The sequence below is a fragment of the Trachypithecus francoisi genome, unplaced genomic scaffold (assembly GCF_009764315.1).
Source record: "Trachypithecus francoisi isolate TF-2019V2 unplaced genomic scaffold, Tfra_2.0 Contig01676, whole genome shotgun sequence".
In the NCBI taxonomy this organism is placed as follows: Eukaryota; Metazoa; Chordata; class Mammalia; order Primates; family Cercopithecidae; genus Trachypithecus; species Trachypithecus francoisi.
Genome location: NW_022681448.1, coordinates 1081210 through 1102759, shown reverse-complemented (window position 1 = coordinate 1102759; position 21550 = coordinate 1081210). Strand labels below are relative to the sequence as shown.

The following is a 21550-nucleotide window of genomic DNA, read 5'->3' as shown; positions in this document are numbered from 1 at the left end:
CAGCTCACTGCAAGCTCCGCCTCCCGGGTTCACGCCATTCTCCTGCCTCAGCCTCCCGAGTAGCTGGGACTACAGGCGCCGCCACCTCGCCCGGCTAGTTGTTGTATTTTTAGTAGAGACGGGGTTTCACTGTATTAGCCAGGAGGGTCTCGATCTCCTGACCTCATGATCCGCCCGTCTCGGCCTCCCAAAGTGCTGGGATTACAGGCTTGAGCCACCGCGCCCGGCCGCACATTTTCAACTGGGTCCTTGACCCTTACAGACACTCTTCTGCTAGCCTGGAAATGTGTCTTCTTGATTTTACATAGAGGCTATTTCATTTTCACACTCTTTTCTGTTTATCCTCAGCATATGACTTTGCCCCTGCTTCCTACAGAAACTAGAAATCATTGTTTAATAAATTCATTCATTTTCTTATTGTCACTAAAAATTGTAACAACATCCACATGCATCCTTTTCCCCACCCTCTCCCTCCTTTCACAACGGACAGGGAGTCCCTTTTCCTGTCCATGCTGCACTCTGAATCCCATCTATATTCCTGTACTTCTTCTCCTCTAGCAATTTCCTGTCACTCCTGTATTTTCAGCCTTTGCCTCCTTCATCAGTTAAACATGTTATAACATTATACTCCCAGAAACACAAAAGTATAAGCTCTAAATAATACATACGAAAAAATGTGGAATATCAATGATTAATTTGGCTAGTACGTTGGTGCAAGCTTTTGGAAATATTATTAGAAGCCATTTTCTGTTATTTTATGACTTAGCAAAATGTAAAAGATATCTTATGATTGCCATAAATTCCAGCCTAGTATAATTACAATTTTAACTTTAGGGACACTTTGCAATATCTAAGAAAGCTCCTGAAAATTTTCATGTTTAAAGTTTTTGTTAATTTAATTGGATTTAAAAAACTGCGTGACGGTATGACAAATTTCACAGGGCCCATAATTTATAGAAGAACTAATTTAAAAAACAGTAAAGTAAGAATTTGAAATAAAATCATTCCCATTGAAGAAAAGTAAGGTGAGAAACAACCTTAAAAGTTAACTAGTTAGGGAATCGTAAAGTAAAGAGGAGTGATATATTAGTATCGCTGTGAATATAGTTTGAAAAATTATCAGTAATATGATAATATCAGTATTATGATAATAGCTTTCCTTGTTTTAAATTATGATATTTTTGGAACTTTAAAAAACATTGAGAGAGGGGTATTTTAAATATACAGGAAGAGGTACGGTTTAAAATTTTGTTGAAAAAAATTGTTCTACAGAGCTTAATTGACTCAGTGTAGCTATCAGGTAAACTGGAACTAGTGGGATTAGGATATAATTCAGAAACTTAGATTTCGTTGTTTTTTTTTTTTTTTTGAGACAGAGTCTCACTCTATTGCCCAGGCTGGAGTGCAGTGGTGCAATCTCGGCTCACTGCAACCTCTGCTACCTGGGTTCAAGCACTTCTCCTAACTCAGCCTCCCAAGTAGTTGGGATTACAGGTGCCTGCCACCTCACCCGGCTAATTTTTGCATTTTTAGTAGAGATGGGGTTGCACCACGTTGGCCAGGCTGGCCTTGAACTCCTGACTTCGTGATCTGCCCGCCTCGGCCTCCCAAAGTGCTGGGATACAGGCACGAGCCACTGCACGGGGCCAGATTTAATGTTCTTTTCTCTTTCTTTCTCTCTCTTTTTTTTTTTTTGACAGTCTCACTGTGTCACCCAGGCTGAAGTGCAGGAGGCACTTGGATTTTCATGCATTCTTCTTCATTCCTTAAATCTAATTAATCACTGAGCCCTACAATTTTATCTCCTAACTGTGTCTGGAAATCTTTTCCACTTCAAAATCCTTATTGCCACTACACTAGTTCAAGGCTCTTCTTTCTTTTCTTTTCTTTTTTTTTTTTTTGAAACAAAGAGTTTCGCTCCTTCGCCCAGGCTGGAGTGCAGTGGCGCAATCTCGGCTCACTGCAAGCTCTGCCTCCTGGGTTCACGTCTTCTCCTGCCTCAGCCTCCCGAGTAGCTGGGTCTACAGGTAACCACCACTATGCCCAGCTAATTTTTTTGTATTTTTAGTAGAGACGGGCTGTCACCATGTTAGCCAGGATGGTCTCATCTCCTGACCTCGTGATACGCTGCCTCGGCCTCCCAAAGTGCTGGGGTTACAGGCGTGAGCCACCGTGCCCAGCCCAATGCTCTTCTTTTCTGGAATATCTGAATGGTCTTCTTTCTCATAAAACCTATCCTTTATTCTGCTGCCAGAGTGATGAGCACATCTGACCAAATATCCTTCACGTAGCCTTCTTCAGGGCCTCTCATCACTGAGTTAATCAACAAGCTACCTCTATCTTATAGTGTATAAAACCATCACACAGGTAAGCACGTACTTCCCAGCCTCCGTTCTCACCTTACGCTTACTGCTTTATCAACTCTACTGCTTCTCATTCCCTTTACAAACCACACACTTTCACGCCTCTGCGTCTTTGCTCCTGCTGTGTTACCATTCCCTCAAATGCCTCCCTGCCCAAACCACTTTTGCCTGTTAATCCGTGCTAGTTTGTCAGGATTCAGCTTTGTGTTTCTTCCAGAAAGCCTTCCCTGATCACCGAGTCCCAGCCTTCACCACAGGGCACACTAAGTGATCTCCGTGCTACCCAGATACCCTATTTATCGAAGAAAGCACTGACTACAATGTGTTTACATGTTTTTCTGCCTGTTTACTAGTTTCCAGAAGGTACTATCCCTAATGTTTGAGGGGTAATTTGACACACAATAGCATATACCACATTCAATAAATCTTTATTCAACTAGATTCAGCTGAATAAGATGCAGGTCTCCTGCCTCCCAAGTCAGTGTTTTTCCCCACTATTCTGTACTGCTTTGTGATATTTGTTTTAAGACTGTGGTTAGTGGAGAAGCACAGGGAAGCACACTGTCTCACTGTGCATGGAATTATTATCATTGGGAAGATGGTAGACAGGACACTGTATTTTAATGTTTACAATAATCATATAAGGTAAGCATTGTCATGTCCACTTTTTAGATAAAGAAATGAGCTTAGGGAGGTTAAATAAGTACTTAAAACTAATGTTAGTATAAAGCTTTACTGGAACATGTCATGTCTATTTGTTAATGTACTGTTTATGGCTGCTCTCACACTGCAACCATGGAGTTGCATGGTTGTGACAGAGACCATATTTTACTCTTTAGGCCTTTGCAGAAAATGTTTGCCAACCCTTGTGCTAGAGAATGAGAGACTACATGAAGCAGAGCTGCAGTGTCCCAGTTGAGACCATCTTAGAAAAGCCAGCAGCCAGCGAACCCATCAGCAGACTGCAAATGCAAGAGTATAGCCAAGATCAGTCAATCCTGTTCCAATCAGGAGAACTGCCCAACCAACTCAAAGACTCATGAAAATGACAAATGGTTGTTGTTTTAAGTTGGGTTGGTTTGTTTTGCCTAAAGAACAACTGATTGCTAGGGGCATGGTTCTTTGTTGCAGACAATAAGTTACTAAAAAGAATTACTGTATTCTATGAAACAAATATTATTTTCTATAAGTTAGAATATTTTGTGCATACTAATTTTAGTTTCTATTTCATAGGTTTAGTTCTCAGAGATAAATACTATACAGATCCACAAAATCCACAAACAGTATTTTAGTTTTATGATCTGCAGTTCTGGGAAATGAATATATTCTGTTTCTCTTTATTTCTTACCCATAAAATTTCCCTAAATGAATGTAAATATTTGCATTTACCTTCGAAATTCTTTATAATGAAGTTTTCTTTGTCCTCTTTTTCCAAAGAAATGCATCTGAAGAGTTGTGTTAATTTCAGGTTCTTTCACTGTTGCTTCCTATTAAAAAATTACAATAATTTAAAATAATTATAAATAAGAAAAATAGAATCTGTAGAGTGGAACTCTTAGAATAATATCCAGAAAGGATTCTTCTTACAACAACACCAACAACAAAAGCTGTAAAAGAGGGATAAAGCCATTCCTTCTGTTATTTTGCATAACACTCCATAACCATTGTTGCTAAGTAGGCAAGAAGCAGTAAGGGCTAAAATACTCAAGGTGGACTTCAGCATGAGACAAGATCTTAGATCAGGCCAAAAAGTAAGTTTAGAATAGTGAAATAAATGTTAATTCAAAATATGATCTCTAGGCCTTTACTAATGAAGCAGGACTGAGAGAGTTAAAGCAAGAAAGTCTTTGAGCTTTTGTTGAATGTTGGAAATACTTGCAAAATACTTTGCTTTTTTTTTGTATTCTTCAGAGCGCACTGCACTCTAGCCTGGGAGACTGAGTGAGGCTCTGTCTCCAAAAAAAAAAAAAAAGACATTTTTACATATATTAACTTAAAGAAGAAGAGTGTGGAACAATGTATAGCATGTTACGGCTTATATTAAAACATATAAGCATAGAAAAAATAACACAGATGTATCTATTTATTTACATGTATACTTATATATGCATAAAAATCTCTGAAGAATACAAAATACAAGAAACAAAACGCTTTTCCTAATTATAAAATTAACAGGTGAGAATTCCATTAAACGTAGTAAGTGAGGCAGATTCGCACATTCTTTTTTTTTTTTTTTTTTTTGAGGCGGAGTCTCGCTCTGTCGCCCGGACTGGAGTGTAGTGGCCAGATCTCAGCTCACTGCAAGCTCCGCCTCCCGGGTTTATGCCATTCTCCTGCCTCAGCCTCCCGAGTAGCTGGGACTACAGGCGCCCGCCACCTTGCCCGGCTAGTTTTTTTTGTATTTTTTAGTAGAGACGGGATTTCACCGTGTTAGCCAGGATGGTCTCGATCTCCTGACCTCGTGATCCGCCCGTCTCGGCCTCCCAAAGTGCTGGGATTACAGGCTTGAGCTACCGCGCCCGGCCAACACATTCTTAATTCTTTAATAAAATAACAAAAACAACAAAACTGCTAAAAAACAAACAAAAAAACCATTGGCAACCAAGTAACAAAAGCAGGTACAAGGTTAAGCCACGAATTTTGAAAAAGAGCAGTCAGAGAAACACTTGACTCAGGTGTGGGACAGTCTAGCGTGTCTCCTAATCCTACCACCACCCCCAACCCTGCTTCTCAGAAGTAGAAGGGGGATGTCAGATTACTGCCTTAGGAGGAATTCATCAACACCTTGAATTCTGTGATAAGTAGATTAACAGGGTGAGAAGACAACCCTGAGACAAGTCATGGCAAACTCTTCAGAAGAAGGTCCTCCCTGGAGCTTGGTGGGACTTGAGCAGAGTGAAGAAGGGCTTCAAGGGCTTCTATCTTGCAGGGCACTATGTTAAACTGAGGGAATAATCAGAATGGGATACACCTTGGAGGGTGGAGTGGGCTGTGGTCTGGGACATTTTAATAGAATCACAGAGAGACAGTGGAGTCTAGGTGCTCTAGTAAGGGTTACATTTAGACCACGGAACTCCCTTCTCTCCTTTAGTATACAAAATGGTGGACCAAATGCATCACCTGCAGCTCAGGGGAAAAGATAAATTAGTTCTAGATAGGGTGGGAAGAGTATTAAGGAGACTCTCATTCGTGCTCTACCAGGGCAGAGAGGCTCTGGATAGAGCATGAGCATGAGGAAAATATAAGGCATGACAACTACACAAAGACACTGTAGCAAGAAATAGCAAAACAACAAATCAGGCAAAAGGCACAAAAACCCAGTCTAGAAGAACTGATAACCCAAGGAACAAATGAGTACTCCTCACGAGACCTTTAAAGAAACTACCTTTTTATGTTGAGGTAACTACAGATTTCACACACGCAATGCTAAGTAAGAAACAATACAAAAAGATCCTCTGCCTTTACTCAGGATCCTCCAATGGAGGCATCTTACACAACTATGGTAAAATATCACAACTTCACAGTCAACATACAGAACATTCCTTCACCACAAGGATCCCTCAGGTTGCTTTTACAGCCACATCGGCTTTCCTGCAGCTCCCACCCTCTGACAACTATTAATGAATTCTCCATTTCCATAATGTCATTTCAAATATGTTATATAAAATCATACCGTTTGTAACTTTTAATCAGTTTGTAACTCCCACCCTCTGACAACTATTAATGACTCTCCATTTCCATAATGTTGTCATTTCAAACGTGTTATATAAATAGAACCATACAGTTTGTAACTTTTAAGTACTGGCTTTTTTTTTTTCCTCAGCATAATTCTCTGGAGACTCATTCAGGTTGCTGTATCTTTTGCCGTATCAATTGTGTTTCTTCTTATTGCAGAGCAGTATTTCATGGTAATGGAGTCCCACAGTTTATTCACCAAAAGATACCTAGATTGTTTCCAGTTTGGGCTGGATGCTGCCAAATTGAGCTGCTAAGAATATTTATGTACGAACATAGGTTTTAATCTCTCTGGGGTACAATCCCAGGAGCACAATCACATTTTCCAGAGTGGTGGTTTTACATTCCCACTAGCAATGAGTGATTCAGTTTCTCTGCATCCTTGCAACCATCCAGTGTGTCAGTGGTTTGTTTTTAGTCATTTGGAAGGTTGTATATCTCTCTATGGTTTTAATTTGCACTGCACTAATGGTTAAAGGTGCTGAGTACCCTCTTATGTGCTTGTTTTTGCCTATTTTCTTTGGAGAAATATTGGAAGTCCTTTGTCCCGTTTTTAATTGGGTTGTTAATCACTTTGTTGTTGAACCGTAAGAAGAGTTCTTTATATATACTGATAGTAGACCCTTATTAGATATGTGATTTGCAAGTATCTTCTTCCATTATGTTGTCTTTTCACACTCTTGACTGTGTCCTCTGATGAACACAAATTTTTAATTTTTTTTTTTTTTTGAGATGGAGTCTCACTCTGTCACCCAGGCTGGAGTGCAGTGGCTTGATTTAGGCTCCCTGCGAGCTCCGCCTCCTGGGTTCACACCATTCTCCTGCCTCAGTCTCCTGAGTAGTTGGGACTACAGGTGCCCCCCACCAGGCCCGACTAATTTTTTGTATTTTTAGTAGAGACAGGGTTTCACCATGTTAGCCAGGATGGTCTCAATCTCCTGATCTCGTGATCTGCCCCTCAGCCTCCCAAAGTGACAAATTTTTAATTTTGATGAAATCCAATATATGTACTTTTTCTTCTGTCGCTTGTGATTTTAGAAATCATTATCTGAGAAACTGTTGCCAAATCCAATGCCATGAAGCTTTGTTCTTATGTTTTCTTCTAAGAGTTCTGTAAGTTTAACTCTTACATCCATTTGAATTAATTTTTATATATGGTGTGAGATAGGAATCCAACTTTATTCTTTTACACATAGATATCCAGTTGTACCAGCAACATTTGCTGAAGAGATTTCATTAGTTTTTGAAAATTGTAAATGGTATTATATTTAAAATTTTAGTGTCCCCGGTGTTGACTGATAGTATATACACATGTGACTGATTTTTCTACATTTTTCTTGTACCTGGTGACCTTCCTAAAATCAATTATTAGTTCTAGAAGTTTTGTTTTGTGATTTTTTTGCAGATTCCTTGGGAGTTTCTACAGAGACAATGCCATCTATGAAAACAGACTGTTTCATTTCTAACTTTCCAGTCAGTAGGCCTTTTATTTCCTTGTCTTGCCTTATTGAAGTGGCTAGAACTTTCAACACTGTATTGCACAAGAGTAGCAAGAATGAACACCCTTGCCTTGCTCCTGATGTTAGCAGAAAATAATTCGGTCTTTCATCAATAAGTAAGTTTAGCTGTAGGTTTTTTGTAGATGCTCTTTACCAAGTTCAATGCCCACCTCCCTGCCCTATTTGTTTTAATGAGTGCTTTTAAAAAAAGTACGGGTGGGGCACAGTAGCTCACACCTGTAATCCCACCAATTTGGGAGGCTGAGGTGGGCAGATCACGTGAGGTCAGGAGTTTGAGACCAGCCTGACCAACATGGTGAAACCCCGTCTCTACTAAATACAAAAAATTAGCTGGGTGTGGGTGGGTGGCATGCACCTGCAATTCCAGCTTCTTGGGAGGCAGAGGCAGGAGAATCGCTTGAACTGGGAAGGTGGAGGTTGCAGTGAGCCAAGATTGCGCCACTGCACTCTAGCCTGGGAGACTGAGTGAGACTCTGTATCAAAAAAAAAAAAAAAAAGACATTTTTACATATATTAACTTAAAAAAGAAGAGTATGGAACAATGCATAGTATGTTACCGCTTATATTAAAACAGAAAAAATAGGCCGGGCGCAGTGGCTCAAGCCTGTAATCCCACTTTGGGAGGCCGAGACGGGCGGATCACGAGGTCAGGAGATCGAGACCATCCTGGCTAACACGGTGAAACCCCGTCTCTACTAAAAAATACAAAAAACTAGCCGGGCGAGGTGGCGGGCGCCTGTAGTCCCAGCTACTCGGGAGGCTGAGGCAGGAGAATAGCGTGAACCCGGGAGGCGGAGCTTGCAGTGAGCTGAGATCCGGCCACTGCACTCCAGCCCCGGCGACAGAGTGAGACTCCGTCTCAAAAAAAAAAAAAAAAAAAAAAAAAAAAACCAGAAAAAATAATATAGATGTATCTACTTATTTGCATGTATACTTATATATGCATAAAAATCTCTCTGAAGAATACACAAGAAACTGAAAGCAATAATTGCCCAGGGAGGAGAACTGTGTGACTGGGAGGGAAATTCTGTTCTACCTACACATTCCTGTGCACCACCTGAGTTCAGGAACATGTAAATAGAGCACATATATTTAAAACAGTCATGTATTGCTGAGAAATGCATTGTTCAGTGATTGTCACTGTGCGAACATCAGAGTGTACTTACACAAACCTCGATGGCATACCCCACTACACACTTCTGCTATACAGTACAGCCTATTGTTCAGACCACCATGTATATGCAGACTGCTGTTGACTGTAAAGTTATGTGGTGCATGACTATTAAAAAAATTAAATTGCTGATACCAAATCTATTGGTAACTATTGGGAATATCTGAACAAACAGAATAGAGTAGCTATTATAAATATCAATTGTTTGGAAATCATCTGTACATACCTGAGATCCAGTTTCATTAGTTTTCACTGTCATCATGTCATCTTGTTTACTTATGATCTTCTGCAGCTATAAAGATTGCAAACATGAGTTTACATGTGTGCCTACCAGATTTTTCAAAACAACCTAAAAAACAGATGCCAACTTGTTGTTGTTATAAAATATATACTAGTTGTTTGCTAAATATTGACTTAAATTCTTTCTAATCATAACTCCTATTATCTTTTTCTCTTAGACAATGTAAGAATCAAAGGACAAAAGAGATAACAAAAGTATTAACAGTATTATTACTACAATTTTCTACTAAGAAAGCTAGCTTATTTAATAGATACATGTTCTTAGGCAGCACTCTATAAGAACTTCAAGATTATGCTGTCCTTTCAAGAGAATTTTTATTCATAATTAGTTGTATCACTAGTTTATGGCAACATTTTCAAGCAAACAGGTTTTTTTTTTTCTTTTGAGACAGAGTCTCGCTCTGTCACCCAGGCTGGAGTGCAGTGGCATGATCTCTGCTCACTGCAAGCTCCGCCTCCTGGGTTCACGCCATTCTCCTGCCTCAGCCTCCTGAGTAGCTGGGACTACAGGCACCTGCCACCACGCCCAGCTAATTTTTTTGTATTTTTAGTAGAGACAGGGTTTCACCATGTTAGCCAGGATGGTTTCGATCTCCTGACCTCGTGATCCACCCGCCTCAGCCTCCCAAAGTGCTGGGATTACAGGTATGAGCCACTGCGCCCGGCCTATAATTTTTAAAAAGCTATTTATTTCATACACATAGTCTTCCTTTTCCCTTTATGCATTTAAAAAACATTAAAATAATTTAAAGACTTACATTTCTACTAATTAGGATATTGTAAATAGTACTTTGAAATTGAGTACATTAAAAAACCTACCTGCCTTTCAGAATCATTTGTATCAATCCTCATATGGAAAGCAAATTTAAAAAAGAAAGCATTTTAAAAGAATCAGATGTAGACAAAATCCCAAACTATGGATTCAAATCAATTAGGAGACAAATCTCTATCCATTTTTTTCTAGGCTATTTAACAGTTTGAAAACTGCTGCAATTAATTCCATATTAATTATTTTGAATTTAGCTATTTCTATTATGTTTGTTTTAGGCAAGTGGTTTATTTCTAGTTCTCTAAATCTCTCAGCCAGTTTTCAATGCCCCCCTTTCCCCTACTTATTTATTTTAGGGAAAAAAGTTAAAAAGCTTTATATCTATTTTGCCTTTTATTTTAAAAGTTGACAATCAAATAATGCCAAGTTCAATATCCAAACATTTCTCCCTGTGCTTATTCCCCTGGAACCTCTTAAAAATTTTTATTACGGAAAATTTCAAACATAAGTCAAATGAACATAATTCTACAATGTCACCATATAAACATTATTTATCTTCAATAATTATCAGTATTCTGCCATTCCTGGCTCATCTGTACCTCTGCCTGCTCCCTGTCCCCCTCCCAATTATTATTTACAGCTCTTCAGGAAAAATTACATATATTAAAATGTACAAATATCAGCCATACAATTTTGACAAAGTTTCTTTGTGTCTCTTCCCAGTCAATCCTGGTTTCTCTTTTATTCTTGTTCCCACAGAGACAGTTCTGTTTTCCCCACCTAAATTAGTTTCTCCTAGTTTAGAAACTGAAATAAATCAAATTAAACAGTATGTATTCTTTTGTATCCGCCTTCTTTCACTCAGCATAATGTTCTTCAGATTCACCCATGTTGTTTGCCTGTCAGTAGTCTGTTGCCATTTATTGTTGCGTTTTATTACATTTTATGAATACAGCACTATTTATTCATTCATCTGTTGATAGATGTTTTCATGGCTCCAGTTTTTGACTATTGTGAATCAAAATGCCACAAACATCTTTTACAACTCAATTTTGTGGATGTGAGTTTTAACTTTTTTTGGATAACAGATCTGTTTAACTTTATAAGAAACTGCCAAACTATTTTCCAAAGTGAATTCTGGTTCCTTCACGTCCTCACCAGCATTTGATGTGAACAGTCTTTTTAATTTTGGTCATTCTCTTAAGCGTAGTCATATGTCGTTGTGGTTTTAACTTGCATTTCGCTGATAACTCATGTAAAAGGTATCTACATTTATTTAAAAATAACTCTAGCAGGTATATTTAGCATGACAAAACTATAATGCTACTACATTAAGTGTGCAGTCCTTCCCACCAATATGAAAGCAATGTGAAATAAAAGGACCACCTAAGAGCAACCGATACTAGGAAACAGATCTGTCATTAATCTACTATTTAGAGAGACTGCACTAAAACCCTGCCATGTATCCCACATAAGCACATGTACCATTGATCAAGGTAAAGATTAAATGGATTAACCATTACTGGCTTTGATCACGGTTGGTATTTTTTATTATTAGCTGACAGAGAACAGCTCACACAGACAGTTGCTACTTTATGAGTTCTTGGGATAAAGAAGTAAGCAATACACTTACTAACAGTTTTCAGATTTGAATGCTAATGAAACATGAATATTCACAAAACACAAAAGTAACAAAGTGAGGCAATCTGTATTTTAGGACATCTTCACAAGCCTTTTATTACCATACTTCATTATTACTTTTACATTTGCGACTCAAATCACTTTGTTGCATTTATATTTTAGGTATTAAAGTGATTCTCATTACTTTTCTAGTACATATATGGTGGGGAGAGCAATAAATAAAGTCTACTAAGAAAACATTTAGATAAGCTAAGATAAATCCCTGCTTTTAAAATACGCTTTTTTGATGTGAAAAGAACTATTTGGTTCTTTGAAGAAAATTTCAAATAGAAGACGCTACATACAGCCAGGCACAGTGGCTCAAGCCTGCAATCCCAGCACTTTGGGAGGCCGACATGGATGGTCACCTGAGGTCAGGAGTTCGAGACCAGCCTGGCCAACATGCTGAAACCCTGTCTGTACTAAAAATACAAAAAATGAGCGGGACACAGTGGCACATGCCTGTAATCCCAGCTACTCGGGAGGCTGAGGCAGGAGAATCGCTTGAATCCGGAAGATGGAGGGTGCAGTGAGCCGAGATTGTGCCACTGCACCACTCCAGCCTGGGTGACGGAGCAAGGCTCCGTCTACACACACACACACACACACACACACACACGCACGCACGCTACATACTTAGGTTTACTAATACAAAGACCATGGAAGTGAAATAACTATTCAAATAACTAATGTAAACGTAGTTTTTCCTCTTCAATGCTTTTTTTTTTTTTTAATGACATGCTGTATCAGCTCTATGGGTAATCAAGTTTAGTGGTTCATTTCTACGATGAGCACAAAGAATCTTCTTTCATGTTTACAATAGTGACCTTTATACACTTAAAAACAAAATCAATGATGTATCTTTACATATTCTTTCTGATATTTTCTTAATTCATGAGGTGATCATAAAACAATTTTCCAACATTTATGGAGACATCTGTGGTATTCAGAAATTGTTCCATAAATTCAGCATGCTAAGCTATTGCGTGAAAAAATGTATCAGAAAGGATTTTAAAGTAGGTATGCATAACAATTTCAGGTGTAGAGGCTGTAGGTACAATAAGGACTGTACAGTAAAAGGCACATCAATGTAGCCCCGTGAAAACAACAACAATATGTCTTCTATTGCCTTTTTTCACGTTCAGTTTCATGCTCAGGATCTCCTTTGTCTGCAGACTTTGTTATCTGGCCACACATCACTAAACATTACCACAGTGTATCAACACTTTGGTGCTGATGAGTATGACGCCCACTATTATTACCGGGGGCAACGCTACGCCCACTTTATAAAATCGCCTCCAGCTTTCCTATTCTTGGATGTGTGTACAGTGGGTCCAGTACTCCCAAGATTTGGCTCTGTGTGCCTTGTGACTCCCAGGAATAAAAACAGAAATAAAATCCTCCCAGGTCGGAGAGGATTACGGTAAGTGCAAATCCTCACGGCTTGGCTAACCTAACAGAATTTCACTGATTTAGGTACATGGCCTTTTCATACAAATTACCCCCTATGAATCACAATAGTTTTAAATCTATCCATTGCTTGTCTTCAAGGTAGAGAGAAGTAACTGCATGGTACCTTGTGACTTATGGCACTGGTATTTCAGGTCCTACTTGTGCAAACATGTTTCCTTCAAATATTTATTTGAGGTATTTGATTAAGTCCTCAAATATCTCAAATGAATATTTTTATCTACTGCTACCAGTTTTGAAGTTCTATTCACTCCTCTTCAGCCTTTTGCTCTGTGGTGTCGGTCCCCACGACTCTTTTGAAACTGCTCTGTAATGGTTCCTACTGACCTACACAATTTCAGGGGCTCTCTACTCAGTCCCCAACTAGCTGCCCAGTTTTTATTGTTAAGAGTTTGGTGTCTTTATTTTTTTTTACTATTTTTATTATTATTATTATTATTATTATTTTTATTATTATTTTTTTTTGAGGCGGAGTCTCGCTCTGTCGCCCGGACTGGAGTGCAGTGGCCGGATCTCAGCTCACTGCAAGCTCCGTCTCCCAGGTTTACGCCATTCTCCTGCCTCAGCCTCCCGAGTAGCTGGGACTACAGGCGCCCGCCACCTCGCCCGGCTAGTTTTTGTATTTTTAGTAGAGACGGGGTTTCACCGTGTTAGCCAGGATGGTCTCGATCTCCTGACCTCATGATCCGCCCGTCTCGGCCTCCCAAAGTGCTGGGATTACAGGCTTGAGCCACCGCGCCCGGCCTTTTATTATTATTTTTGAGACAGAGTTTCGCTCCTGTAGCCCAGGCTGGAGTGTGATGGCGTGATCTTGGCTTACCGCAACCTCCGCTTCCTGGGTTCAAGCGATTCTCCTGTCTCAGCCTCCTGAGTGGCTGGGATTATAGGCATGCACCACCATGCCCGGCTAATTTTTTGTATTTTTAGTAGAGATGGGATTTCTCCATGTTGGTCAGGCTGGTCTTAAACTGCTGACCTCAGGTGATCTGCCCGCCTCAGCCTCCCCAAGTGCTGGGATTACAGGCATGAGCCACCGTGCCTGGCCCCGAGTGCGGTGTCTTTGAACACTCCCTCTCCAGTTGCTCTTGTCTTCCTCAGACTCCATTATCCTGCACTCTCTGGTATTCTGCTCACTGTTCTGCTCCTTCTCTGGTGCATTCTTTGGCTTCTCAACCTCAGTTTGACCTCGTAAACGAAACACTGCTCCCCCAAGTCTCTGGTCTTATCCCTTTTCACTCTATATTCTTCCCCTTTGGGGTCTTATACTTTCAGGACATAATTATCCCCCTATGAGGATGTTCCCCAATCCTGGCCACATTACTTATCTCCAGTTGCTTGCTATACTTGTCTATCTGTAGGAATGTCCATTCAATTACTCAAGCCCAACATTTCCAAGCTCAGAGTCAGGATCTTTCTCAACTCACGTCTCCTAAGAATTCTTCAAATGAGGAGGGCTGACACTGAGGAAAGAGCACGGGCTCTAGAACAAGATGGATTTTGAATCAATTTGCATACAGTAAAATGAACCCCCCCTCTTTGAGTCGGAGTCTCGCTCTGTTGTCCAGGTTGGAGTACAGTGGCCGGATCTCAGCTCACTGCAAGCTCTACATCCCGGGTTCACGCCATTCTCCTGCCTCAGCCTCCCGAGTAGCTGGGACTACAGGCGCCGCCACCACGCCCGGCTACATTTTTGTATTTTTATTAGAGACGGGGTTTCACCGTGTTAGCCAGGATGGTCTCGATCTCCTGACCTCGTGATCCACCTGCCTTGGCGCCCCAAAGTGCTGGGATTATAGACGTGAGCCACTGCGCCCGACAAATGTACCCCTTTAAAATGCATTTTTTGCTTTCAAGATCATGCACTGGATGAGTTTTGACAAATTTATATACCAATGTAACCACCACTCCAAAGAAGATCTAAAATATTTCCAGTACTCCAAAAGTTCTCTCGTTTTTCTTTGCAGTCAATTCCTCACTCCCTCCTGGCCTCAGGCAACCAGTGATCTGCTTTTATTAGGCAAGTCCCCTTTTCTGAAACTTCAAATAGATATAAACATACAGTATGTACTCGTCCATGTTGCTGCATTTATCAGTGGTTTGTTCCTTTTTACTGTTAAGTATTCTATTGTATGGATCCTATTTGTTTATCCACTCACTTGATGAACATTTCAGTTGTTTCTAGTTTTGGCTATCAAGAATAAAGCAACTATGCATATTAATATACAGGTCTTGGGTGAATACGTTTTCCTTGACTAAATAAGAGTGGAATTGCTAGGTCATATGCCAAGGATATATTTTACTTTAAAAGAAGCTGCCAGGTTTTGTTTTCTAACATTTGTGTATCATTTTATTCCCACCAGCAATGTACGAGGTTCATTTGCTTCATATCACAAAGGCTTTTAAAAAAATGTCATAAGCCATTTATGTACATGCCTAATTTGTTATTTACATAAGCACTCATTAATTCATCAATGATAGCTAGTATGTGCTAAGCACTATACTATATATTTATCTATGTTTTCTTTTCTCCATAAAGCACTGCAAAAGATTAAAGACACTTAACCCTAACTGGCACATATCAAACTGTTGACGTGCATTGAGGTATTTTTTATTTTTATTTTTTTGTATTATCACCAAATTTTTGGGAACAGAGTGAAATTTACTTGTTGGGTGTTCTAGAGTTACATCTTAGAAAATACCATTTAAACACATTTTCAGCTCTTCAAATATTAGCCTTAGAGCTAATTCCTGGAAAATTTGTACCAATTTATAACTACTGTGGCATTTTCACTTTTTCCAATTCTTTATGAAGGCTTAAGTTTTTATTATATTATTTTTGTATTTCTTTAATAATTTTTAGTATTTTAGCATACCTTCAACACATATTCTTTAAAATATATATATCCTATGGAACTCTTACCATATTATTTGCTGAAATCATAAAAATAGAACCCTAAAAAACAGATACTTCAGCTTACTTCTCTTTTTGGAATCTTATACACTTCACTTATTGGTGTCTTCACGGCTGTATTACAGAAAATTTAGTATTTTTGAATGTCCAAATAATTTCCTGATAGTTCATATGCAAACAATGAATACAATTTGGATTTTAATGGAAATGTAAAATCATCACACAAACATCCAGGTATTTTACAATAAACCTAAAATAGTTAGCATCTACTTACCTTAAAAAATTCCCTTTTCTCAATCATCTCATTACCATCTGTATCCAGCATTTTAAAAGCAACATGAAATCCAGAATGGGGTTCTGCAGTGAAGTGAAAAATGAATACTTAAATGTTGATGAAAAGCAAGTTATTTCAAGATAGAGAGATCTTCAAATTTGACATAAACTAGCAGAAACTGTATGAGTAAGTGCCTACTCAGAAAAATAATGATTTCTTATAACAATTCCAAAGGCTGATATTTGGTGTTATGGCTTTGTTCCCTGCCTTTTCCAACACCCTTTCCATAGGTGCTGCTGCTCTGCCAGTAAGTGTTCTGCCTTTCAGTGCAAAATTAGTTTGTAGGCTTAATTTATTTCTTTAGCTCTAGTAGGGGCTTTTCTATATTCTTACAGTATATTGGTTTTCAAATTAATGATTACTTTTTATTTCCCTTTCTCAGAGTACTTAAAAAACAACAACAATGTATTTTGCAATCATTTTAGACTTACAGAAATCTTGTAAAATAGTACAAAGAGTCCAGAGAGTCCCCATATACTCTTTCCTCAGCTTCCTCTAATTTTTCTTTTCTTCTTTTTTTTTTGAGACAGGGTCTCACTCTGTCACCAGGCTGGAGTGCAGTAGCGTGATCACAGCTCACTGCAGCCTCAACCTCCTGGGCTCAAGCAATCTTCCCACCTCAGCCCCAACAAGCAGTTGGGACTACAGGTGTGCACCATCACACCTTGCAAATTTTTAAATTTTTTTGTAGAGATGGGGTTTTACCATGTTGCCCAAGCTGGTCTCAAACTCCTGGGCTCAAGCTAAAGTGCTGGGGTGAGCTACCACACCTGGTCTTCCTCTAATGTTAACACTTACATAACCACAGTACATCTATAAAGACTCATAAATTAACATGGCACCGCATTATGAACTACACTATCGACTTTATCTGGGTTTCATGTTTTTTCACTAATGCTGTTTTCCTCTTCCAGGATTAAATATAAGATACCATGTTGTATTTATCTGTCATGTCTCCTGAGTCTTCTCTAATCTGTATCAGTGTCTCAGTCTCTCCTTGTTTTCCATGACCTCCACATTTTGAAGAGTACTGGTTAGGTATTTTGTATAATGTCAGATAAGCATTTTTAAAGCCAAGACTACCACTATGATTCTCTTGTCCAACAAACTTCCTATTAAAGAGACAAAGCAATGGGCTGCTACAGTGCACAGGAGGTAGAAGAGACCCACAGGGATAACCTAATCCAACATTATCATTTTGAAGACACAGAAACTAAGGTATCAATGTTTTTAATGATAAAGACATAAATACCAAACTTTTAAAATCCTGTTTGGTAAGAACAGAGAATTTCACATGATCTCTGAGAAAAACTGTGGGATACTTACTAGTGAGGATTGTAAGCAAGAAAAGATACTCAGTATATGAAATTAGCCCTGAAAGAGATAAAATAAAAACATACCAGAAAATAAGCTTTAGAATATACAGAGACATTAACATTGAACTTTCACCGAATAAAAAAATAATTTTACTTGAAATTACCTCTCTTTGATACAGTGGAAAATTTTTATAATAGTTGAAGTAGAGTCCTAATACTTAAAAAAAGAAAGTATGGTTCATCAGGTACTGTTACTAGTAAGGAGGTTGTGACGATTGGTGTTAAGTGTCAGTTTGACTGTGTCAGACTGAACATCCTGAGCAGCCAGATCAAACACGGTTTCTGGGTGTGTCTGTGAGATGAGCATTTAAATAGGTAGACTTGGTAAAGCAGGCTGTCCTGTCCTCCCCAGTGAGGGTGAGCATTATCCACTCTGCTGAACAAAAAGCAGAGGAAGGAGAATTTCACCCTTTTTTTCTGCCTCACTTCTTGAGCTGGGACATTTTATCTTCTACCCTCAGACTGGGGTTGACACCACTGGCTCCCCTCGTTCTCAGGCCACCAAACGAGGACTGAATTACACCACCAGCTTTTCTGGGTCTACAGCTTGCAGATGGCAGATCACAGTACTTCTGTACCTCCATAATTGCATGAGCCAATTCTTCACAGCGAATCTATCTGTATCTCCTATTGGTTCTGTTTCTGTGGAGAACATTGACTAACACAGAAAAGGAATGGAAGCTGGCTTGCAAATAACATCCACGACAAGTTTTATTTACATGGCACTTTACGTAACTTCTAATTAAATTTTTACTATTCACAGCATCTCAAGTGAAGCAAATTTATAAATTCAGTAGAATAACAGAGACTTGGATATACTGAGAGTCAAATTACATTATTTAAAATGTAGTAATTAGTTCTTTGTAGCAGTTACTTTATTTTTCCTTTGGAAAATCATTCTTAGACAGTCTCAAATATGCAGTTTGGGTAGGATGACCCTACCTTTGCCTCTGCAAGTAAATGCTAATTGGCTAAAGCCAATCACTGCATTTCTGTGGAACTGATGCAGGGATGGGCAAGTAGCTCAGGCCCAAGCTAATAAGCAGGTTGCACTAGTCTGGTTCCAGGGACCGGTTCAGGGATGGGCTCACATCTAAGTTGGGCCACTCAGAGTGGTACAGCAGGATTTCTGATGCAAATGCTGATAACTGACTTTCCCATTTTTATTTTGTGCTGGGCTTTGGTGATGTGAGAATGTTATTCTCAGGAATATGAGGCAATGGAGACAGTGCCTGGAACTGCCAGAGGCCACTATTTAGAGCACGAGAATGTAGCCAGTCTTTACCTGCCAGGTCGGAAAATGAAGATGGTGATGTTTGAGCCCTAGATGAAGTTGGGTTTGAAGCTAACTGTGTCTAGTCACTAAACTTTCTTGCTCGCTCAAGTATGTTGTGTCAGGTTTTAGGTTGCTTACAATGAAAAAAATTACATTAAATATAGAGACGATATCTCAAAAACCATGGCTTCCTGATAAGCTAAACAACAATTGTTCCCTCCGGATCAAAAGATTGGTATAATAGCAAAATGCACAATTAACAATTAAAAACACTTTTTTTTTTTTTTTTTTTTTGAGACGCAGTCTCGCTCTGTCACCCAGGCTGGAGTGCTGTGGCCGGATCTCGGCTCACTGCAAGCTCCGCCTCCCGGGTTCACGCCATTCTCCTGCCTCAGCCTCCCGGGTAGCTGGGACTACAGGCGCCGCCACGTCGTCCGGCTAGTTTTTTTTTTTTGTATTTTTTAGTAGAGACGGGGTTTCACCGTGTTAGCCAGGATGGTCTCGATCTCCTGACCTCGTGATCCGCCTGTCTCGGCCTCCCAAAGTGCTGGGATTACAGGCTTGAGCCACCGCGCCCGGCCAAAAACACTTTTTTAGTCATGGAAAACCTGAATCATATGCAACAACACAGACAATAATATGAATTATATATAATTATACTAAATAACACAACGAAACTCAGCGCCAATAATTGTCAACTCATGGCAGGTCTTGCTTTATCTATATTCCTTTTCATTCCCTACCTCCCACTGGATTATTGTGAAACAAAACCCACATACACGTATCATTTCATAGTAAAAAATTCAGCCTGTGTATCTAAAAAAACCTCCCTGTCAAACAGTCACCACACCTAAAAAAGTATCAATAATTCCTTAACATTTTCAAATTCAAATCAGCATTATCAATTTTCCTGTTTTAGACAAGTTTTCAGGTGTATTCAGATGAGCATCCAAAGAAAAGTCCTTACATTGCACTTGGTAAGGAGGTCTCTTAAATCACCTGTTTTTAAATATTGTGGTAAAATAAACATAACATAAACAATTCAGCACTTAAACCATTATTAAATTTGGTAGCATTAAGTACATTCACACTGTTGTACAACCATCATCAGAAATTTTTCATCATGCTAAACAGAAGAACTGTACACATTAAACGTTAACTCCTGAATCCCACCACCCGTTCCTGCCCCAGCCCCTGTAAACTCTATTCTACCTTCTGTCTCTGCGAAGCTGCCTATTCTATCTAGGTACCTCATATGAGATGAATTATACGATATTTGTCCTTTTGTGACTTTTTTCACTTGGCATAATGTTTTAAAGGTTCATTCATACTGTAGCATGTGTCAGAATTTCCTTCCTTTTTAAGGCTGAATAATATTCCATTGCACGTATGTACCACATTTTGTTTATCCGTTCAACTGCTGATGGACACTTCGGGTGTTTCTACCATGTGGCTACTGTGAATAATGCAGCTACAAATATTGGTGTACAAATATTTGTGTGAGCCCCTGCTTTCATTTCTTTTGGGTATATACCCAGAAGCAGAAGCAGAACTGCTGCATCATACGGTAATGCTGGTTTTTTTTTTGAGACAGAGTCTGGCTCTGTTGCCCAGGCTGGAGGGCAGTGGCACAATCTTGGCTCACTGCAAGCTCCGCCTCCCGGGTTCCCGCCATTCTCCTGCCTCAGCCTCCCGAGTAGCTGGGACTACAGGCGCCGCCACCTCGCCCGGCTAGTTTTTTGTATTTTTAGTAGAGACGGGGTTTCACTGTGTTAGCCAGGATGGTCTCGATCTCCTGACCTCGTGATCTGCCCACCTCGGCCTCCCAAAGTGCTGGGATTACAGGCGTGAGCCACCGCGCCCGGCCAATGCTGTTTAATTTTTGAGGAATCACCCTACCTTTTCCACAGCAGCTGTGGAAATACAAATTTCTACTAAATTTTTCCACATCCTCAACACTTGTGTTTTCTGTTTTTTTTTTTTTTTAAGCTGCCAACCTAATGAATGCAATGTACGATCTCATTGTGGCTTTGCTTTGCATTTCCCTGATGATCAGTGATGTTGAGTATCTTTTCATGTGCTTATTAGCCATGGGTATATCTTATTCTGAGAAATTTCTATTTGAGTCCTTTTCCCATTAAAAAAGTTTTGTGTAGTTCTTTATATATCCTGGTTATTATCCCTTATAATACATATGTATACAATTTGAAAATATTTTCTCCCATTTGTGGATCTTTTTTTCACTCTCTTGACAGTGTTCTTCGATTCACAAATGTTCTTAATTTTGATGTAGTCTAATTTATTTATTATTATTATTATTATTATTTTGAGACGGAGTCTTGCTCTGTCGCCGGGGCTGGAGTGCAGAGGCCGGATCTCAGCTCACTGCAAGCTCCGCCTCCCGGGTTCACGCCATTCTCCTGTCTCAGCCTCCCGAGTAGCTGGGACTACAGGCGCCCGCCACCACGCCCGGCTAGTTTTTTGTATTTTTTAGTAGAGACGGGGTTTCACCGTGTTAGCCAGGATGGTCTCGATCTCCTGACCTCGTGATCCGCCCGTCTCGGCCTCCCAAAGTGCTGGGATTACAGGCTTGAGCCACCGCGCCCGGCCTTTCTTTTTTTTTTTTTTTGAACTAAGTCTCACTC

The 21550-nt window shown here is 39.6% G+C and overlaps 1 protein-coding gene across 5 annotated transcripts in view; it reads right to left on the bottom strand.

Annotated features, from left to right (window-relative positions):
- MICU2 (mitochondrial calcium uptake 2) overlaps window positions 1-21550 on the bottom strand; it is a 113732-nt gene that overhangs the window by 16413 nt on the left and 75769 nt on the right. For 4 of the 5 annotated variants that reach the window (XM_033196950.1, XM_033196983.1, XM_033196974.1 and 1 more), the window contains exons 5-8: window positions 17580-17627; window positions 16194-16276; window positions 9016-9081; window positions 3753-3850 (exon numbers count right to left, since the gene is read on the bottom strand). In XM_033196950.1, coding sequence (XP_033052841.1) covers window positions 3753-3850; window positions 9016-9081; window positions 16194-16276; window positions 17580-17627 — 295 coding nt within the window. The remainder of the gene's footprint in view (window positions 1-3752; window positions 3851-9015; window positions 9082-16193; window positions 16277-17579; window positions 17628-21550) is intronic. The other variant, XM_033196956.1, reaches the window with a different exon arrangement.